Raw genomic sequence first — 22355 nt, forward strand, 5'->3', positions numbered from 1 at the left:
GAGAGTCCCCATCTCCAACAGCTGGAACACGCTTTACTCGCTATATACAATAATTAAAAGTAACCGTAACTGTTTGAGAGCATCACTTTCTCTCTCTCTCTCTCTCTCTCGCTCTCAGCAGGGAGACACATTTTTCCTATTTATTTTTAGAAAAAAAAGGAGATAAATGCACACGCGAGGATTTCACTCGCGCGGGGATATCGATAGAAAAGCCAGCTTTCTCGCTTTAATTGACGAGCCTACTGCATGGCTTTTCCGCTAAGACCAGACAAACGAACGATGTTGTTCGATATCTCGCAGCCACCCCTCGTTGTCCGCTGTCGTCTTTATGGCAGCTCCCCTGCGTCTCGCCAGACGAGGCGGCTTTTTGATGGATACCCCTCTAACTTTCGGCGCTTGTGCAGACTTCCAGACGCTCTAAGCGAGAGTTCGATCGAGTTCTTCTACGGTGATTCGAATGATTGGACCGTACCATTCGCTGCGGCTGCTTTTTCATCTTTTTGGAATTTCATTACACGAACAAACGAGTTTCGGAGCTGTTTCTTCAAAGAGTTTGTATTTTTTTTTCGCATCTCCAATTGAAATAGGTTCTTAAGAGATTTCACAAATTCCAGCTTAGAGTATTTGCTCTTTCGGTGCCGTTTTGCATATCAAGAAACTTTTCTTTTTCAATTAGAAAATTGGTTTCTCAAACTAAGCGATTCAAGATTGTTTCCTCTTAAGTTAAGAGAGACGAACGGTCTAGGTTTAAGAAAGCATTTACGCGCACGCATAGTCATTTTTCCGATGAAAGCGATAAGCGTGCCATTTCACATTGCGTTACGCTACATACGACTCCGTCCTTATCGCGAGGTCCCACGCGTAAATCTGGTCCGTCCGCAAGCGAACGCGGTTATTTTGGAGCTGCATTGATCCGAAAAAAAGGCTACGCGCGGCCGAGTTGTCGTCGCTTGGGTCTGAATCACTCTGCTTTTCTTGGCCTTCGACTTTTTATCGTAACGGCTTTATCCCGCGCTCCGACCGCGGCACTGTTGCTCTCTTCTATTATTAGAAAATAACGTTCCGTGCCCACGACGCTTCCTCGGCTCGCGCACGTTTACGCGGTGAAAATTTACGAGGAGTTTCGCCAGTTTTCTTGACGCCGCGTCCCCATTCCCCCGAAATTACACGTCGTGACGAATATTCGGCTTCTAAAGAAAGGAGTGGACCGATTTTGTTTAAGCGAGCAGGAAGAAAAGGTATCATGCTCGTGAGAGGACGATGATTGCAAAGCGCGGCGAACGATTATCGACGCGTATAGTCGTGATTCCGCCGACTGATCGATGAAATCAGCGCTCCTGACGATTCCATTGCACGCGAGATGACGCGCCGGCTTTCGTACGATGGGCCGCTCGTCTCTATTTTGCAGTCCAACGGTGCCGAGCTCCCTCGAATTGACTCCGATTATCCGTATCGCCAGTGTGGAATAATTGAAAGACCGTCGCGCGCGCGATTTTCTCATTCGAACGTGCGACGCTCGGCTCGTCGGCTCGAGACGCGCGCGGGCCGCGTTCGAGTAGAAAATTATCGTCAGCGTAATGCCAAAATCGCGCGGAGCGTGTAATTTTCATTCGATGGCGTCGCGCGCTCCCGACGCGATTGCCGTCTTTCCTTCTCTCTCTCTCTCGATAAGTGCCGGGGCAGCGGTGCAATGATTGCGGGCTTACCGCCGATGATTAATCGACGCGATGAAACTGCTGTTCTTTGCGCCGTCAGTCGGTCCTAACCTCGCCGCTTGGCCGCGCTTATTTTCGCCTCGCTCGATTAGCCCGCCTACGTATACAGGAGCGCGTTTCTCGAAAAGCCATCCCCCGCTCTCGAGCTGAGGTTGTCGCCTTTGACGGCCGTTCTCTCCGTGTGACGGTAACTGACAGCGCGCCTCTATCGCGAAAGGTACAGAAGCCAATGTATCGATCCCACAAAAGTTTGCGATTTACTGGAAAGCAGTTCACGCGATTCTCCCGCAACGGCTCGTCGTCGTCGTCGATGCGCTGGTCGACAGGTTACACGCTTGTTTCCGTGGAGCTGCACCGCGCTAGCTTCTAACTCTTCGCTTATTTTTCGTTATGTGGGTTAGCTTGCAAAATTATATTTTGCGTACGATGCGAGACGTGGGGTTGACGTTGTGTTCATAGAAGCTTTCGTCTTGCGGATGGGATTTCTTCTAAATAGCCGTTGTTTGCACACTTAACGGAAAATTTCTCAAGCGCAAAACACATCTTTTGTATTGTAAGAAGAGATGTAAGATTTCTCGCTTCGAAGGAATACTTATTAAGAATCACAATAACATTTTAGAAAACGATACCGCGGCGTGAATGCAAAATCACGGCTAAGAAATAAGTCGTTAGCGCAAAGTTCTCACAGTGAATTATTCCACGAGTCGATGAATTCGTAGCGGAGCTTCAGCTTGAAAATAGACGACAACGTTTCTCGAAATGATAAATCGCCAAAGCTTTGCGGCTTCTCAAAATCAAATGCAACTTCAATCCAAAATTAAACCATCTCTGTCGTCAACATAGCATTAGTCAACAATTTATTTATACCGTGTATCAAATTATTTCCTCTTCCCACTTGATGTGCTGCAGAGCGCTCGCTTCTGATAACTTTATTTGCCATATTAAAAGCATCAGCTTGAAAATAAACTTCATTCGGCGCGTCGCGTGCGCACTTAGCACAACATAAACGTCGGCCAAAGTCGGCGGCGCCATGTAGTTTTCAGTTTCGCCGTGCCGTGAGGATCACGTGCTCGCAATGTTCGTTAAATCGCAGAGATCGCTATATCCCGTGATTCTTGCTCACGTGCCGACGCTTGTTAATTAGAGGCCGTGCCGACACTTTCCGCACACCTTGCGAGACCGGATGTTTTGTAAATAAGTGCACTGCGAAGGGAAAGGAGCTCGCTGGTGGACGAGAAAATCAAACGTCGGCGCTCTTACACGTACACCGGTTGTCGCGAGTGCATCAATTTGAAAAGAGAAACACTGTAAGCGAAGGCTGTACGCGAACGGATACTGCGAAGCGACAGTCGGAAAGCCAACACGCAACAGAACCAAGCGTTTTGTCTCGCATTACCTGTCTCTCTCGTCGATTTCGCATCTGAGTGATTGATGAATTGTCCACGCTCACGCGTGACAGTGCGTTAACCCAATTATTATCGACCGAAGGTTGCGTTACAGCTCGCGCCGTTTGTCATAATCTCGTTACGCAACCATATGCATGACCAAAATAAAATACACCTGCGCGCGCGCGTGGTTTTGTCACGGTTGACCTCGAGCAAGGATCGCTCAAAGAATATAATCGACGCGCGTACGTATGCGGAGCTGGCGGAGAATGGCTTCTCTCACCCCTCTCCTTATTCGTCGTTTGATGGTCGGCTCGCGATCGATCGGTGGCTAACTAAGCGATTTCACGCGGCTGACCTGCTACGACAGAAAGGTGTCGCACTTGTTTTTTTTTCGGTGGCTCACCGAAAACGCTTGTGAGTCGGTATATAAAGTTACGCTTATTTCTATCGAATCGTACTAGCATAGTTACGCGTACGCGCGAAAAATGCTGCTTCCTAAAAGCCATCGCAATTAATCCAATTAGCACCTACAAACGCGTTCGCTCATTCGCGCTGCGCCGCTGCTATACAAAAGAAAAATTAAATACAATTCAACGCACGAGACGGAGCAAAAGAAACGTCGCATGCGAGTGTGAGCGTGCAAAGTTCGTTGACTCGCTCGCCCAAACCCACGTTTGAATTGCCGCATGGACGTTTTCTAACTAAGCTCGCTCTGTCCTGCGCGGGTGCGAGGATTGTATTTATCGTTACATTTTTCGCGTGGATTATAGAGGATTATAGATGAAGGGGCGACTGACCGTGTGGTAGGGATTTTATACAATGGTGATTTTGTGCGATGGTTGGATGGACGATAAAAGGGTCGCGTGCGCAGGGAATTGTTTCGAGAGTTCGTTGTCTGATTTAGATGCCTGTAATTCTCTATTGTATCTACTTGAATATATTCAACTTCGAGTCTTTAAATGTTTTTTAAGAGAAGAGTGCTTTTTTCAATGAGCTTACATAGTTGGCATCGGAACATGAAGCAGATTTTTAACTTTGTTTGAAAGGCGAAAACCTAACAGTAGATGGCATTTTCAATTCACGATGTCATTATTTATTTTCAAGTTATATATCCGAACTTTCTACTAATAAAAATCCTGAATCAACTATAGACAGAATTACTAGCGTGTAAATATATAAAGCGAAATAAATATTTTGATTTATAATCGAAGTGTCATTAAAGTTAATGTAAAAAGCCTCAAAAAGTCTTTATTTGTCATCATAATTTTTATTTCTCAGTTACGTATTCAAATCATCAATCTGTACAAGTACTCGTTCGAAGGTTATTAATTTTAACTTGCTCTTTCACAGCGCCATCGAGGATTACATTAATAAATAATCTAAATATTTACTCTTCAAATTCATTCAAACATACGCTTTCCATAAAATTAAAACAAAATTGTTATAAATTATGCAATTAACGTCTTACAAATTGACGACAAACCCTGGAATTCTCAAAGCACGTCGACGAATTTCTCTAAGTGCATCAAAGTGACTGCATTTCACGTTGTAAGTAAACAAAAAAGAATCTCGACGGTCGGCGCGAGGAAGGGCGGGGGGAGGGGAGGTAAACACGCATTGTGAAATGCTCGTTTAAATAGAATAGTTTCCAGGTCGCACGCATTCCAAGCCTCTCTTTCTCTTTTCCCGGAAGCTATCTTGCGCAGAGTTAAAATCGTCGACCTTAGGCGCCGACGCGCGTCCCGGCAAAAAGTCATTGCAATATGGAGCACCAGGTGAAATCCAGCTGGCTTATCTGACTGCGTATCAGCTTCCGACTCGACGCTCAAATCAAAAGATAATATTCTAATCAAAGCTCGCCGTCGGCGAACAAAAGAGAGGCGCCCGTCGAAAGCTCATCATCAAACATCTCGTAATTGAAAGTCCCGGAGCGCGTCGCCGCGTGACAAAGCTTCAGACGGCGGCGGCACGCCGGAAAAGGGGGGCGAGCGGCGGCTGGACGGGCGAAAGCTGCTTCGGTGCGTCGCCCCGGCACTCGCCAAAATCGATATAGACAAGCGGCTCGCTGCCGAATCACATTCCTTCGTTGCTAAAACGGGGACGTAGGGTCGAAGGGTAAATGTGTCCATCGCGATTATAGAATACATTGGGATTTTGACGAATTCGGTCCTCTAACAAAGAAAACAAGATGAAGGGGTCGATGTTTTCTTTATCTGAAAAAGAAAAGCATCTTGGTGCTTTATGACGAACTCGCGCGTCATAAATGCCATTCAAAGACGCGCGAGCATAAAGCCGTTAACAAAAGGCGGCGTTATCTTACGCGCGAGTCGAACGTTACTTTTCGAATGAGAAATACATAAAAAGCAAACTACGTAAAAAGCGCCCATAAAAGGACGAGAGTTTTCCGAGCATAATATCCCCGAACGGAAAAAAGGATACGCCGTTGCAACAACATCAATTCCGACGAAAATAGGGTGGACGGATGACGTACCGTTGTATTATCAGTCGACAGTTATAACCTTTCCCACTTGCGCGTATTCGCATTGTGATTCGCATCAACATTCGGACAACTACGGTGACGTTTTTGTTGAAAAATGTCCAGCTGATGTCAGCGCGAGGTTCGCGCGCAACGCGTCAATCGCCAACAAAGATGTCGCACAAAGCGGACGTACGTTTCAGTAGCCAGGGAGCAGAAAAAAGAGCAAACATTTTGTCCGTTGCTCCCCATGATGTTAAGGGACATCCCGCGTGCTTTTCTCTCTCTCTCTCTCTCTTGGGCGTGCGATGCGACGCCACGCTTGCGTACGTGACGTCAATGGTGACGGTGGAATGAGCATTTTTTGCACTTTCGAGATGCTTTTATTGCGCGACCTTTGAAAACGTTATGGCGTTTAGAGCGTTAATTGGAAACGTTTTGATTTTATTTAATGATTAGGTTGTAACTGAAATGTTAGGAAAGGTGCGTGTTTTCGTTTCCTCGTTGGAGTTTTTTTGAGCTAATGCGCAAGAAAATTATGTAATTTCTCAAAGCCGGTTACGGAGAATTTTCGAACTGGTTCGTTTGGCAACGCAACTTGACCTACGGCTACTTTTTCGTTCCAATTATAGTTTTGTTTCTTTCTTTCTAATTTATTATTCCGAATTATTTCATTGCGTTATTCAAATTATAATTAGAAATTGACTAAAATATGAGTTGATGAAATAAAATTTGATTGATTTGTTTTTCCTGCAAAATTGACTTCACACGAAGTTCATCTTGCACTGATATCGTCACCTGCATTTGGCACCTAGACTGTATCGACTAAACCCAACAACACGATTGTTAGTTTCAGCAGCCACGAAAGCTCCATCTATCCGGGAAAGCGTCCGATGTACGCGTGCTGATAGTACGAAGAACCGACAGTCCATGCAAAGAAAGAAAGAGATTGGAGAAGCCACGCGGGAGAGCTAATTGTCGAAGCGAGCGTTTTTCTCGATGCCCCCCCCCCCCCTTCCCCCGCGCCGCAATAGTTTAAGCAGCTGTTAATTGGAAAGCGGACGAAACGAAGCAGTGCCAGTAGTCCTAATTGGGTCAGAGAGGCATTTCAGAATGCCGCGGCGCCTTCTCGTTGTAATAGTCATGCGCTACTAGTCTCTCCGACTGCAGCCAACACGCGATTCTTCCATGTAGAAAGTCCCTCTTTAAACTCTTCTTTTCTTCCTTTTTTCTTTGTTTTTTTTTCTTTTGATTTCGAGAAATCGTCCGCGCAAACCCTTTTATAGCTAAGTGAAACTTGATTGAATTTTTTTTTCCTGTGCCTAGAAAGCGGAGGGAATTCAATTTTGTCAATTTGAGCGCGATTACACTTGCGAGAGACAAAAGTAGAATGATGATTCGATTGGATATCGATTGTACGTTGCACAGCCGAGGATGGCCATTTCACCTTGAACCGAGAGGAGCGTCAGAGCAGGGAAAAACATGTTTTCTTTCGTGCCCGGGCGATTCGTACGGTAGAACAGCCTTTTCATGGTCCACGGCAATGAGAAAATTTCATATATCGCGGCGAGAAAATTGCTCTAGTTTGCACTTCCGCCTGGGCAAATTATTCTAACTTCTGCACAATGTGCCTCTTGTGGAAGTTCTTGTGGTCGCGCAAATGCCAGCAATTGAAATCACTCAATCAGCAATCGGCGCATCAAATGTGCCGCGTGAAAGATCAGCAAACAGGGTCTCACGGCGAAAATCGACTTTTCCCACGGAGCCAGCGATCAAATTATACGATCGCATGCCCTTTTCGCCGGGCTTCGTACGTCGTCGGAGGCCATTCAACGGAAAGCGCTCGCTCGATGAAAAGACGTCGTGAGTGTCTTATGTCTTTCACGAATATGAGCGCGCGGCAAAGAGAAAAGTGGAGCCTTGGGGGTCGCTCGAGCTTTTCATTGGGAAATCTGATGACACGAGCGCGCGACGAGGTGCGCGCCGTTTTTTTTTCCTCTCCCTCGTTCTCCGAGGCTTGTTTGAACAGCGTTTGATACGAGCAGTTACGAGTGATTACACGATGACACTTTGGTTTCGGCACGTGACTTTGACGATTACGCACGGATGATTATGTTTTTAGGATAGTCGTCTGTGTCGTTTGCACAATGTCAATTCTACGTTGAATCAAGAGCGGAGTATCTATTAAAGATCAAAGATGTCGAAACGCCAAGCTACAATTGTCCAACTTGAAGCGAACGAATCAATGTTCGTCGTCGAATGCGGTGTTGAGAAAACCTCATTACGCCATCTATTTAGACGTGCGTCACTGCAAGCGATTGTCAATAATTAACACTAATCAAACGAGCATCAAATGACGATCGAGATTTTATACGTTTGATGTTGTTACGTTCTCTCTTCGTTAACTGGACATCTCTGGTTAAAATTCCACAAACTGAAAAGCACGAGAGAGGCGAGCGATGCATCTACTTTGATCCGTTTCTACGAACGCACTCTGTCTTCACTCCAGCACACGGACACATGTTACGCGTGAAAATTAATTGATCAGGCGAATCTGAATGCGCTCCTCTGTGTCGCGATGAAAATACCGTCACTGAAAAGCTCTCGTTGACGAAATGAAAAAACGGCTCTCGGAACAAATTAAAAGTTACCCGTTTGCTCCCACAGCAACCTCGCGGCGATCCGCAACGACGACATTGCATCGCGCGCATAAATGCAGAGGCAGCGTGTCGCATTTCTACGACGAGACTTATATCTTCCACGCACGCGCTTATCCTACAATATTTAGCAAAAAGTGCGCGTAACGAGAAAACAAGTAGAAAGCGCGTGTATATCGTTTTTTTTTTCTTCTGGCGTATCTTCGCCTTCACGCTCGTTTCAGTTCTAAAATAGTGACGCAAAGTAGAGCGCGCAGAGCTGTTTCATGAATTTGCCGCTGGCGAGAACAAAGACTTCATTTTTTTGTTGTCCTGTTTCTTTAGCTCGTGAGATTTATTTGGCAGACGGATAACGATGCGCTCGTTAGTAGGTTTTGCGTTCAGCCACGGGTTCGCGCCCGGTACGACAAAGGAACGGGCAGCCTCGGTATCCAGGGTGATCATCGCGGAATAAGACGACAGGTCAAACAGACGAATTTCGCCATCGCGCCGCTCATTCGAAATTAATCCGATTGTAAGTGTAAGCAATGCAGCCCCATCGACATCCGAGATATTCTTCAGCACACAAAGCCTCTGCATTTGCAAACAATGCACGGGCAGTCCATGATTCATACTTCGCGGCACATCGATATCGATAAGCGACAATTAATAATCTCGCGTTTTGTTTCCGTTCGCAGGTTGCCAAACTCGCTGCCGCAGTCGTGCGACAACAAGGAATGGTAAGTACGTACAAACAGCGCTCGCGCGCGAAGAATCAATTGGCGAACAGTCGTAAATTAAGGAAAACAAGAGAGAAAGAAACAACCTGCGCGAGAGAGGATGCAATAGACGGGAAGTTATCGAGCTGGTATATACCCGTGGTAAATTAACGGCGTCGCGCCTCGTAAATCGCTTGGCAATTAGCGCGGGTAGACGGCCGATAAACAGCTGACTTTGCGTATAGTAGCACGTGGATACACATAGCTCGAATACACGTGTCGAGGAGAGTTCCTTTTTCTTCTTTCTCGGTAGCGAGGGATGATAGATTTTCTTTTGTTATTGCGGCGCTGAGTGGTTTATCGGATTCTCGGATTTTCGTGGTTAAAGATGAAAAAAAGAGACGTGCTGGGTTATCGATTTCCGAGGCGAACGATAGTTTCCATTTTACGTTTTTTCTGTAATGCTTCGATAAGTAAAATAGATGTTTCGTTACATTTTTTTCGACAAAATAAGTCTTCCATCGTACCTCTTGGCCTACTAATATGATATTTTAATCTACCTGAATAAAAAAAAACAGTTTTATAACATTTGAATTTTTCTTTTATTTATCATTGTACAAAGTATTCATAAGAATTTTCAATTTAGAGTTTTCATGCTTTTTAAGAATTTCTATATATCGCGTATACTTGATAACGAACAATTTTTTTCTTAATGTCTTTAGGTCTATTTAACCAACTGATCAAGCTGATTTTACCTTAACTTTTGTTGCTTTTTGAGTTATATTTTCGTAATTAAGCGCGTGTCAAGATGTATTGTGAAAAAAAAACATTGGTCGCGCTCTTGAAAATGTTGCAAGGCGAGAATTTAGCGGCATGTCAGTTTGAAACAAAAGTTGAGCATTCAAGAAAGAAAGAAGCAGACAATGTCCAAGAGCTTTAACCACGTATTAAGCGGCTATATGCGAGCAAGCTGTAGGCATCTCCAATTTAACAAAGGAAGTCGCTCTTTATCCGAGCATTATGCCAAGGTCGTGCGCTTTTTGCGAATTCGCGACGTGCCGCCCACGCGCTGGACGCCGACTCGGAAACGTGATGGCGCGCCTTCAGCTCTTATCGCGTCTCACGAGTCATCACTGGGCCAAAAGAGCGTCGTACTCGCATCTCATTGATATTCGCATCGTGCGTCGTGTCCCTCTTTTTCCTTTCTTTTTTTCTTTCGCTATGAGGATTGAACTGGGACCGAGGACGGCTAGTAACGGCTTCTTACTTTGTCGCTCGGCAATTCGATTCGCGCGCGCCTCCTGATCGCGAAACACGGCCGAACTTTGACAATAGGACGTTTCGGTAATGAGGTCGGCGAGCATCGCCGGCGCGAGCGCTGCTGAAAGGCGCGCCGGTGCAGTAGTAAACGTCGAGCGCGCGTCCGGCCGACGTCGTGAAATAAAAGCCGCCGCGCGTGTAACGCCGCGCGCGTTCGGATAATTTGTGCGATGTTAATTATAAAAATAGGCGAGATCTATTTGCGTGAAGCCGGCCAAACCGGTCGTTGAAGCGTCGCCAGGAAAAAGTACTATAAATGTATTTTTAAACTGTTATAGATCTCGCCGGAGGAAATAACCGCGCGCTATACAAAGCCGCGGCTTTGCGTCGATTATTTTGCTCGCGCCCAACGACTCCAACGTGCCGACTTCCTCGCCAGGACTTCTCACGCGAGTTTTCTCTTCCCTCGCAGAGAAAGAGAGAGTGAGCAGTTCTGACACGTGTCCGTCCGTACGCGTAAGGCGCTCGGCTCCTGTAACTCACGCAATTTTTCTCCGCCCGTAATTGCCTGTAAGACAACAATTTCCAATTAACGCTCGCCGGTATCCCCGCGCTAAGATCTATGTATGCGCGCGCGCGTGGATCGCTGCTACGCGCAATACTTTTTCCCGTCGCGCTGTCGGTGTCGCGATCTCGACACTTTTCGCAGCCGCGCGCTCGAATGCGATGCGCTTTCGGTGCTGATTCAACGAGCACCAGGAATACGGATTTTCACGCCGCGTTTTACGATCGAGGAAGAGAAACATGCCGAGTTGTTACGTGATAACCTCGTTTGGTCTGATGAAAATGAATATGGATCGGTTTTCAATTGACTTTTGCGAAATCGCAGTGGGATTGTAGCGATCGATTAATGTTCTGTTTGCCGCGACCTGCCCTGTGTACTTACTACTGAAACTCTTACTATTAAAAACATCGTCTACGTATTTTTCATCAGTCATAGTAGATAAAAGATAATATCGACAGTAATAATTGCTTGTTTAACTCTCGCATCTTCCAACTTTTTATCGTTTATAAAGAATACCGATACGTTATTTTTCTTACACAACCAGACTTTCTCGGAAATCACATTTTATCGAATCATATTTCACTCGCTAATCAATCATCTACACTTTCGATCAAACTTTGATCATCGTATCATATGTGAAAAAATCTCTTTACACCGTTGATTCTTTAATCTTCAGAAAGCTCAGATCCAATTCCTTGATGTTTGCTTGGAACGACGATAATTGATGCGACAATGCAATCTCGCAAAATGATGTTCTCTGCGCGCCCATCCTTTCACCTCTGGCAAGTTATATCAATTCACTGCTCGGGTTTTTCGAGATCGTAAGGTGGGTCAGCGCAGCCGCTGCCCCTAATTGCCTTGCATCTTTTTTGGCAAGACAATGCACAAACACATGTAGATTTTGACCAGAGCGCTGGGCATTTAATTGGCGCTTTACGCGAAGGCGATCGTTAGTGTAGTTTGGCGGATCGGTCCGCAAAAACCTAATTTAATCATTACGTTTCACCGAAAAGTTCGTTCCGCAACGGCGGACAGCAATAAACACTCGAGCGACTCCACTTTCGGAGTGTAAAAAGTGTGAAATTCCAGATACGACGCCAGCACCGGCGACGGAGAAAGAAAAGAAACAGGCTAGAGAGCTAGCTGGAAGAATAATATTTTCTCCTCGTTATTTTTCGTACGGCGGTCCAACGTGCGATAATGGCTGGGATATTCCTCGAAGCGCATCGCCGCGGACGCAAATGGCAAGGCGGCGAAAGCGAAGTCGCGGACGAGTCTTTCGGCTCGTCCTTTCTCTGGCGCGACGATCGGCCTGCCGCGGGGAGCAAGCGCAACGGGAGTCGCGAGCTTTCGAGAGCGCGATCGCGCCTTCGAGAGAGGGAATCGGGGGCTGCCGCTACTCCAGAATCGTTCCGCGGCCCCCGAGCGGGCACCTCGGGCGCGCGATAGCGCGGCGATTACGGACGCGTGCCTTCGGCTCTCGCACGCGTGCTCAGCTTCGCGCGTTCTAGTTGCAGCCTCTGCCCACTTGGCCGGCCTATTTATAGCTTTCAACGGTGCACCGAGACAGTCGCTCGAAAGGGAGCAGCGCGCACGCATGCGAAAGGAGCGACAGAAGCGTAGTCGCCGTCCCGGCAGCCGTGACAGTTTTTTTGCCGCGAGTGCCGACGCGGCCCGTTCCGGAAAAGGTGCGCGAGGCATCGACGACGCGTGTGAAACGTGCCACTGGTGAGCAGCAACCAATCGCACCGCCTGGACCGACCGACGACTCGCGAGCGCGCGTCCGGAAAATCGGCGACCGGTCGATCGACATCTCCGACGTGCGTGCGTCGTAGCGTCGAGCGCGAACCGCAGCGGGCAATATAATTAGTAAGTGTGTCAGCAATGCTGCGCGAGCTGGCCCGCGTTGGCCGAATAATCGCGAAGCCCGACAATTCATCACCGTACGAATACGCGCGCGCGCGCGAGCGAGCGATCATCTCGACGAGTCACGATCGCCAATCGAAGGTTGACGTGCTCCTATTCCGATTGCTCTGTGGATGCGATGCGCAGCCGTCGTATCGCATGTCCAATCGACATCAAGCCGAACCTCGTCGAACGTGAACGAACTAAGGGAAATTCGCGACATTCGTAACTCGGTCGATCGCGCGCGAACAGAGCAGCCTCCCCACCCTCCTCTCTCTTCCCCCTCGTCCAACACTCGAGTAGGTATCGCGGACAGAGGTGCCGATAGCGGCGACAACAACGACACGTGCAATGCACCGCCTCGTGGGAGCGCACGAATCGGTCGCGTGTATACGCGCGCACGCGATAATTGGCCGGAACGAAACGCCGCATTGTGTGCGGAAGTTGTCGCTTTTCGAGATCATATACGCGGAAAGTCCGTATGCGCGCGGTGGCTCCTTTGTGCGCCCGTCGTGCGCAGAAAAAGAACGACAGAGAAAAACAGGTTCGGTCGCCGCGGCGTGACGCAACCGAGGAAGCGAAATTGCACGATGCGTAAGTTTTGCCGTTGTGTGTTCGGGTTCGCGGATCGAACAACGACACCGACGTGGGCTCGAAGCCAACAATTTCGCTCGTGAGCGCCGATTGGTATCTTTGCACGCGCTCTCTCCCTCCGCGATGCGGCGCTCGCTTTGTTTTCTGTTTTTGCACACCGAGGAAGAAGATGAAATTGACTTGCGAGAGAGGCAAATAAAACGTTAAACGCTTCGCTGCTCGCCTGCCAGAAAGATTTCACGTTCGCGAGCTTACAAGTTTTGTCGGCGGCTGTCTGTCGATCCGCACATTTCGTCTCAAAGTGAATTTCTCGTTTGATAAGGATCAACGACTCGCTCTCGGTTAATTTTATTCCAATGTATTACTCTGTTGTTAAATGAGCTCTTCGTATTCAATACATATATTACCCGTAAGATTTTTCTCATTTATCGTTAGTTATTACATATTACCGCTAACATTCAACGAACCTCCAACAAATCTTAACGACCTAATTTTTATCGATCAACATCGACGAAGTCCTCGAGTTTTCGATCTCGGAGTTGTACATAACCCGCAGCCAGTTGAACGCAATCCGACCGAAAATCTTCATCGAATCCACTCCATCAAGAGCAAACAGCTACGCGAGCCCGCAAGCTTACTACCGACAAAAAAAGAAGGGTATACGGACGGACGAGTGCTTTCAGAGGCCAAAGGCCTCCGACGTCGCCGTCTCGCTTCTTTTTCAGACCCGTTAACAAAGTACACCGTCGCGCAGTTTGCAGACTTGAAATATCTTCTTTTTTTGTTTTTTTTTTCTTCACGCTCACTTTTTTCGGCACGTTTTCGTCGTTACCCATAATCAACGGAGCAACGAGAAATTCTTCAATTTGTTGCGTTACTAAAGAAGATTAAAGTCAGCAATTTTTGGTTTCGATTGCGAAATAATCTTCATTTTCTTTCTAAAATGCAACTAATTCGAGACATTTTGTTTCTTTGTAAATTAGAGTCGATTGGCGTATGCACTGATCGCGCACGTGTAATTATGAAAATCAATCGTCCTGAAACATAAATTGCGTGATCAGCGTGGCAAGTCGTAAGAGTTCGAGGACCCGTTGTATTTACTCGAGCGAGGAAAACGTGTCGCAATGTGGCCCCTTTCAAAAAGGCGCGATAAAGGTGTCCTCTGAATTACCAACTCGCGGAAAGACATGTGTTCCTTTTGTCTCGGCCCCTTCGAAAAATAAAGTAAGAATACATATGTAGACTCCGTCGTGCCGTTTTCCTAAGTACACTTGTCGAACGAAGGCGATGTTTTCACAATTGGGAAAATGGAGTTCTCACTTTCACGTCGGAAGCACGACGATGCTTATTGGTAATCAGCTCGTTGGTTTCGAGTGTATTGGATATTCAGCGCGCGATCGGTTTTCCCGTTTCTGTTTTCGACAGTAGTCTGGCGTGTGCCGAGGGTTCCCGAAAATTGGCCTGGATTTTCACTCAGCGTCGTGCACAGCTTTATTTCACGCAGTATTATTGCTCGTTCAGTAATGACCATTCACAGTGCCTTGAACCATCGAGCAATCGATAGGCGAAAATCACGGAGAGACCGTCCTTCCACGTTCCAATTCACAGATTACGAGTTATCGCCCTCGGGGTGAGCGGTAATATCTTCTAATCTCTGCGTGGCGGCGAGTGCTTATTAATCGATTGTAAAAAAAGAAAGAAAAAGAGAAGAAACGGCGTCTATTTTGGAGCGCATGTGGGCCAGCGGGTCGCGCGTCGGCATCGAGCCAGACGACGACGTAATTATGAGGGACGCTAAGCGAGCTGCTTCTTCCGTGTTTTGTCGCAATTGAGCTCGCGGATATTCTGGAGTCAGCCAGCGATTCTTGCGCTCGATGGTTGGCGTGAGGTTTATTCGAACCGAATGATATGCAACGCGAGACCAAACTTGTACTCGTACCGAAAGACGGTCTCGATTCGATGGCTAAGAAAATGATCGGCTCGCAACGGTCCGGTCGAATTGTCACAGCGCTCATTTTCCCGATAAAGACTTCCCCGTTTAACGAGCGAATCGTGCTTTTCTGAGCGAGAGAGAAACCCGTTAAAGTTTCGCTCGTGCATCGGAAACACGTCTTTGAGTTATGAAATTCCGCTATGTGCGTCAAAACGTTTCCTCCGGTACACGTCTGATCAATCGATATATTTTAGTCTTATCCAGCAATAATAATACAGCCCCTAAATAATGCGTCGATCCACGCGATAACGCTGCCAATGAAAAACATTCGCTCCGTCGCACTAACATCGCAAGCTACTAAAAATAAATTTTCCAATTCCACGCTCTTTCTAGCTAACATTCGTCAATAAAACCTCCATCTGTGTCAATTCCAGGTAATGACACAAACTGAAGCAACGTCGGACTCGGCAGCAATCACGTCGTCGTATCGCGTGTAGCAGACAAACAAAGAATCTCTCAAACTACGCCAGACAGCGAAAGCCGAAATGGATCACCATCAGCAGAGCAGAAAACAAATGGCTTCGCCGGAGGTGGCATTGGCAAGCGAGGTGTTCGATCAGTTTTGCAATGCCACCACCCTCAAGTCGATCCTCGGACACTTTCGACACCTCTGCGATCTGCTCAAGATCAAGCCGACCAATTTCAACCAGTTCTATCCGAAATTGAAATCGAAATTGCGCTCGTGGAAGGCGCAAGCCTTATGGAAGAAATTCGACCAGAGAGCCAATCACAAGTGTTACAATCGTGGAAAAGCCTGTCTAAATACGAGGGTAAGCCGCGCGATCTTCGGCCAAATTTCGAGGATTTCATTGACACTGAACGTCACGCTGAAACAGGTGCTGATAATAGGCGGTGGCCCATGCGGAATGCGTTCGGCGATCGAGGCTCAATTGCTAGGTGCCAAGGTCGTAGTGGTGGAAAAACGCGACCGCATGTCGCGCAACAACGTGCTCCATCTCTGGCCGTTCGTCATCCAAGATCTACGCGCGTTGGGCGCGAAAAAGTTCTTCGGCAAATTCTGCGCCGGCTCCATCGATCACATCAGCATCAGACAGCTCCAGTGCATATTGCTGAAGGTCGCTCTCATACTGGGAGTCGAGTTTCACGAGAACGTCAGTTTCGAAGCGCTTGTGCCGCCGCCCGATAATCAGAATGACGGAAGTGAGTCGAACGTTAGATTTACAATTATTTTCAGGGAAATGTTGAGTTAAATGTTTTTTCTATTTTCGTAGAAATTGGCTGGCGTGCAAAAACCGAGCCGGCCGAGCATCCAGTCTCTCAATACGAATTCGACGTGTTGATCGGTGCAGATGGCAAACGTAATACGCTCGACGGTTTCAAACGTAAAGAATTCCGTGGTAAGCTTGCCATCGCCATAACTGCCAACTTCATCAACAAGAAAACCGAAGCGGAAGCACGAGTCGAAGAGATCAGTGGCGTCGCGTTCATCTTCAATCAAAAATTCTTCAAAGAGTTGTACTCCGAGACTGGCATCGATCTCGAAAACATCGTCTATTACAAAGACGAGACGCACTATTTTGTGATGACTGCGAAGAAGCACAGCCTCATCGACAAAGGGGTCATTCTCCAGGATCACGCGGATACGGCAAAACTGTTGGCCAAGGAGAATGTCGATCGCGAAGCACTGATGATGTATGCGCGCGAAGCTGCTGAATTTTCTACGGAATATCAGATGATGGATATGGAGTTTGCTGTTAATCATTATGGACAGTCGGATGTTGCTATGTTTGATTTTACGTCTATGTACGCAGCCGAGAACGCTAGTAGAGTTCTAGAGAGACGTGGACATCGACTGCTGCAGATACTCGTCGGTGATAGTTTACTCGAGGTAATAATTTTAACGTTATTGTTCATAATTTATTTTGAAAAATTGTGTATTTATAATCTTTAATAGTTAATATGGATTTTTGAGCTAATTTATATTTTAAATTTGGATCGGTGTTTTTGTGGTCGGATGGCATTCTTAAGATTTCTAAGAAAACATTTGCATTTTACGATGAATGTGGAAATATAATTTGGTTCTTTTAGAAAAGCAATGGATTTAAGCACAAAGTTCTTTTAACAAAATAGTGGACACATTATGACAAGATGGTCATTAATAAGAATTCCACGATAAAATATTAAAATTATACATTTAAAAACTTGTAAAAATTAAGTTTATCGTCTATTCATTTTTATTTATTTCGCAACTCTAAATCCAATCATTTAAAATACCCACAAAGAATCGGTAATGACAAACTTGTTGTTTTACCCATAGCCATTCTGGCCAACGGGCTCAGGTTGCGCTCGAGGTTTCCTCAGTTCCCTGGATGCTTGTTGGGCAATCAAGGGTTGGGGCGGCTTGCACACACCCCTCGAAGTCATCGCCGAAAGAGAATCCATTTACAGGCTTCTTGGCCAAACTACTCCGGAAAACCTCAACAGAGACTATGCCGCTTATACTCTGGACCCTCACACAAGGTGAAGTTTACTTGATTTAATAGAACACTTACTAATGCTTCTGAAATTCGAAATAGCCGTACGTTGCGTACACGCAACTTTAATTGTATTACGTGCGTGCAGGTATCCGAATTTGAACGTACGCTCCGTGACTACAATACAAGTACGAAGTCAACTAGACACCGATGATCCGGAAACATTCAAGTTGTTGCCGGTTCAAGCCACTATCGATTTGCCCAAAAAGCGAAGGAGGAAAGGTAATTTATAACCATTGGCAATGACATCAAAATTTTTATATCGGCTCTTTCGTTCTACAATATCATAATTGTTTGATAATTTTTATTCTGTGAATTTGAGTTTTATCAGATCTAATCGTTATTTATTTATAATTATAAATATAACTAGTCGGCGATTAAAAATGTATAAATATTCAGAACATTTTTGGCAAAATTATGTGACAGAAGCACGAAACATATTTATTTTGTAGATTCACAGGTTCACCCGGACACATTGCTGCACTGGTTGCAACGCCAGGTGGCCTTATATGATGGTGTGCGTATCCATGATATGGGTGAATCTTTCAAAAGTGGTTTGGCAATCTCCGCGATTATTCATCGCTACCGGCCAGATCTCATCGATTACCATGCTCTCAAAAAAGATGATCACGTTGTCAATAATCAGCTTGCGTTTGATATCCTCGAGAAGGAGCTCGGTATTCCCCCTGTGAGTATTTCATTTTTGTTGTAATTGACAATTTTGATAGAAAATGCATTTTTTTCAATGTAATTCGTTTATAGATTATGACAGGAGAAGAAATGGTGCAATGCGATGTGCCAGATAAGCTGACAATGTTCTCGTATCTAACGCAGATTTACGAGGCGTTTCGTGGAGAAATACCACATATTAAACACCCGAAGCTGGTATGTTTTTTCATTGCTTCTTTCATTAAACAAATTCAACAATTTTTCAAATAAATTAATTTCGTAAAAAATCACAGGAACCAGAAACTGAGGATAGGCCTACGTTTTCACAAAAGCTAAACGTACTAACACCCGAACAAAAAGCTCAATTTTTAAGTCGCATAGCAAGCAAGGAAGGGTCAGTAGCTACGGCAAGGGCACGAAGATCGCGACATGTCAATGAGAATTTACCACAGACTGGGGATAAGAAATCCGACTCGATGGCGCGTCGTCACGCGCGCAAACGACGCAGCAACGAGAAAATGGGTGCTAGCGTGGTAAGTCGACTCACGTTTATCATTTCTTCTTTTTAACCTATAAGTCCGTCGGGGATGGACTGTATTGTACGTGTACTATGTACAAGCGAAAATATTTCTCTCGCAATTCATTTTTATTTACATCTCCTCTATCCAGAAAAATAGCACATCGGAGCATAGAAAAAATTTTCATGCTTTCAATATTTTCAAAGCTCATAAACTGCTATTTTTTTCATCTTTGTTACAAAATATCGTATCACATTAATAAATACAGTTCATCCCCCACCAAATCGACAATGTCGAAGTCGATGGATAGATAAGAAAAGACATGGCCAGAAAAGCGATAAAAATTTATTATTGATTCTTCTTAGTCGATGTGGCAGTCGTGTGTATCTCTGATTTTTCGAGGATTATTGATATTGACATTCGTCACGTCTGTTGGAGCGCTACCTGTCACGTGTAATTGAAAAAAAGCTGAAGAGAAAAGAATTTTTAATTTGCTATTATACTCTCAGTTAAGCCATTCACTTGGAATCATTTGATTGTTTAATAAAATATTTCAATTACAAAAAAGAACAAAATATATCGTGGTATTATAATATACATCGTTCGCATATAATGTACGTTCTGTCTGTCCCTGTGTGTAATATTTTGTATCGTATTTGTGGAGTCTTGAGTTACATAAACGTATAAAAAAAAGATTGGACAGCTTCTACTTATACCGTCATCTTTAGAGTAGTGTAATCTCGAAATTCGAAATCTGTTACTATCCTGAAGATGTCGATGACTTATAATTATCAATAATAGTAAGCATGTAACACAGTAAAATTTCTTGTTCGACGTCATATGCATGCCTTTCTGTCGTGTTGAGTTTTGAATAACAATTTGTAATAGTCCTGTGCCTAAATTTTAATCATATATTAGAAAAATAAACATTCGTAATGTGCATAAAAAGGGATTTATTGCACAAAAGATTTTACTGTGTTACCACAAAAACGAAGCTCCGCACACGAAACAATCGAATAATGTCAAAACCGAACCCTCGAAAAACAATGAAAAAACAACACAAAAGGAGGAGCGTATGCAACGTCTACAGGACATCGAGAAAAATCGTCTGGAACGAATGTTACGCCGTCAATATCAGCGTAAAATGGCAACCCAACAATTCTACAAAAGTATGCAGATGTTACAAGCCAACGCTAAACGTGAGAAGGATGAACCCTTCGAAGATTACTCGATCTTTCTCTATCGTCAGACTGCACCTGATTTCAAGGATCGAGTAAAGGATCTCGAACAGAAGATACTATTTCCCGTAAGCCCCGCGTGTGTGGCAAATGATATTCATAACAAAACGAGTTTGACGTTTTTTCTGCGATACATAACTTTGTATATGTCTCTTAACTGCGCTCGAGCATCTAAAATCGTGAATACTTCAATACCTTTACGATTACTGCTATCTAACAAAAATGAACTCTCAGCTTTGCTCAAATTTTCAATGTTGTATTTTGTTATTTTGTCACTTGGTGAAATGTGGAATATAACGTTTGGTTTTGAATGTTCGCAGGATCGTGAGCCAAAGATGCACGCTGGTCATAATCGAGGAAGTATCGATGAAGGCTTCTCCGGTAGGATAAAGAATATCGAGGAGAAACTCAAAGGAACTACGTCGACCGACAAGAAACCCAAAGATTTACTGCGTGCGATCGGTACGTAACGATTGTTAATTATTCGAAAGTTGATGAACTATGATGAACATTTTTTTTGCAGGTAAAATCGAGAAAACCGATTGGAATGTTAAAGAAATCGAAAAGAAAATCGAAGAGAACAAGATGGGCCGTGGAGTACGACATGACAAAGTTGAACGAGTGCCAAAGTGGAGTCGCGAGCAGGTTGGCTATATAAGATTAACTTCTTGCTTTTAGAGAAAGAAAGTTGGAAAAATGTATAATTTATAAGAATATTTTAAGTTTTTTTCTATCACCTAGCTTCAAATGTATAGTTCACGTGTGTACAAAAGTTTTTTATTTTCAACGAATGCATTATGCGTTAACATAAAAATTATCTTTACCTGCATGAAATAATTTATATAAACAAATGGTATGTTACTTTATCTATCACGTATAAAAACACCGAGCTCGTATAATCCTCTGTCGCACACTTAAAATATGCTAAATTCAGTTTTTAGCTCGTCAGACGAAAATGGAAAAGATGAAGGGTCACGAACCAATGGAAACGGACAGTAAATACTCTGAGATCGATAATACATTGAAGAACATCGATCGTAAAATCAAAGAAGGCAACATACTTGGTCAAAATAAAGTGTCAGCGATGGCTGAGCAATTTGCCAATAAGAATCAAGATGTTCAAGCTGCCACCGCTGGTCAAGCAGAGCAGCCGAAAGTTCAGAGATCGGTAATTATCTATTGGCAATTGCATCGGGACAAGAATCGTATCACCGCTTCGCCGTATTGCGTTTGCTATACCTCACAATTTTGAGGCATTCTTATTTTTTTCTGGTTTATTTAATATAATCATGCGATTTTTCCGATCATACAAACTTTTATATTACAATGCATTCTGTCGTTGTAAACTGTTAGGGACGTTATTGCATTGATAAGCTTTCTCACTTTTACTTGTAGTTGTTCATACGTATTTGCAATATCATCAATATCATTTTTCATTTAGTAAACGAAATGTATTTAAATATAGTTGATTGATTTGGATACAAATGGCGTAACTAAAATTTCTAAATTATTTTAAACATCAACTAAACATACGTGATTCAAATTTCACCTCAGATCAATACACGTAGTTAAAGAAAGTCCGTAGAATTTTTTCAGTGTATCCATGATTTATCAAATATAAATAAAATAATTTTTGAAAATGCGAACAAAGTTTTTGTACGGTGCAATGATCGTTATAACTTTGAGCCTATTATCAATTGTGTATAGTCTAAAGAAAGTATAGAGCATGGCTGCTGTAATGAATATGAAGATTTGCTATTTATAGAATATTCAAAGACAATAATGCCTTTGATCTTATTTTCTAAATAACCGATGTCGATCGATGGTGGACAACATAATCTTTATTTATAAATTTTCAATGATCATGGTAATACTCATCAACTCATTTATTTCATATTCGCCCTAATATAAATGTTCATAATCATTGTTTTCGTTTATTTTGAATATCACGCAAATAACTGTGTAATAAAACAATTAACTTGGATTTTGTTTTCATACATTATCGTTGTATTAGTTAACTCTTTCAAACCAATAAATCTAACTAAACTATAGATTAACTCTCATTCATCTTAAATAATCATTTCGTGTGTTACTTAAAAGTTCATTGAATGCATACTTATTCCACAATCATTTTAATAAGACTTTGTACAATATAACAAAAGTCTAAAAGCATTGAACAGCATG

At 44.2% G+C, this 22355-nt stretch overlaps 1 protein-coding gene across 1 annotated transcript in view; it reads left to right on the forward strand.

Moving 5' to 3' along the window:
• The window catches only part of LOC131665335 (F-actin-monooxygenase Mical), a 45523-nt gene that overhangs the window by 7536 nt on the left and 15632 nt on the right, over positions 1 to 22355 (forward strand). The window contains exons 2-13 of the mRNA XM_058937169.1: positions 8914 to 8955; positions 15626 to 16021; positions 16088 to 16412; positions 16484 to 17100; positions 17530 to 17732; positions 17835 to 17968; positions 18199 to 18434; positions 18509 to 18631; positions 18709 to 18948; positions 20492 to 20633; positions 20695 to 20816; positions 21106 to 21339. Coding sequence (XP_058793152.1) covers positions 15737 to 16021; positions 16088 to 16412; positions 16484 to 17100; positions 17530 to 17732; positions 17835 to 17968; positions 18199 to 18434; positions 18509 to 18631; positions 18709 to 18948; positions 20492 to 20633; positions 20695 to 20816; positions 21106 to 21339 — 2661 coding nt within the window. The 5' untranslated portion in view covers positions 8914 to 8955; positions 15626 to 15736. The remainder of the gene's footprint in view (positions 1 to 8913; positions 8956 to 15625; positions 16022 to 16087; positions 16413 to 16483; positions 17101 to 17529; positions 17733 to 17834; positions 17969 to 18198; positions 18435 to 18508; positions 18632 to 18708; positions 18949 to 20491; positions 20634 to 20694; positions 20817 to 21105; positions 21340 to 22355) is intronic.

Source organism: Phymastichus coffea, unplaced genomic scaffold (assembly GCF_024137745.1).
Source record: "Phymastichus coffea isolate CEN01 unplaced genomic scaffold, Cenicafe_Pcof_1.1 PCOF00050, whole genome shotgun sequence".
In the NCBI taxonomy this organism is placed as follows: domain Eukaryota; kingdom Metazoa; phylum Arthropoda; class Insecta; order Hymenoptera; family Eulophidae; genus Phymastichus; species Phymastichus coffea.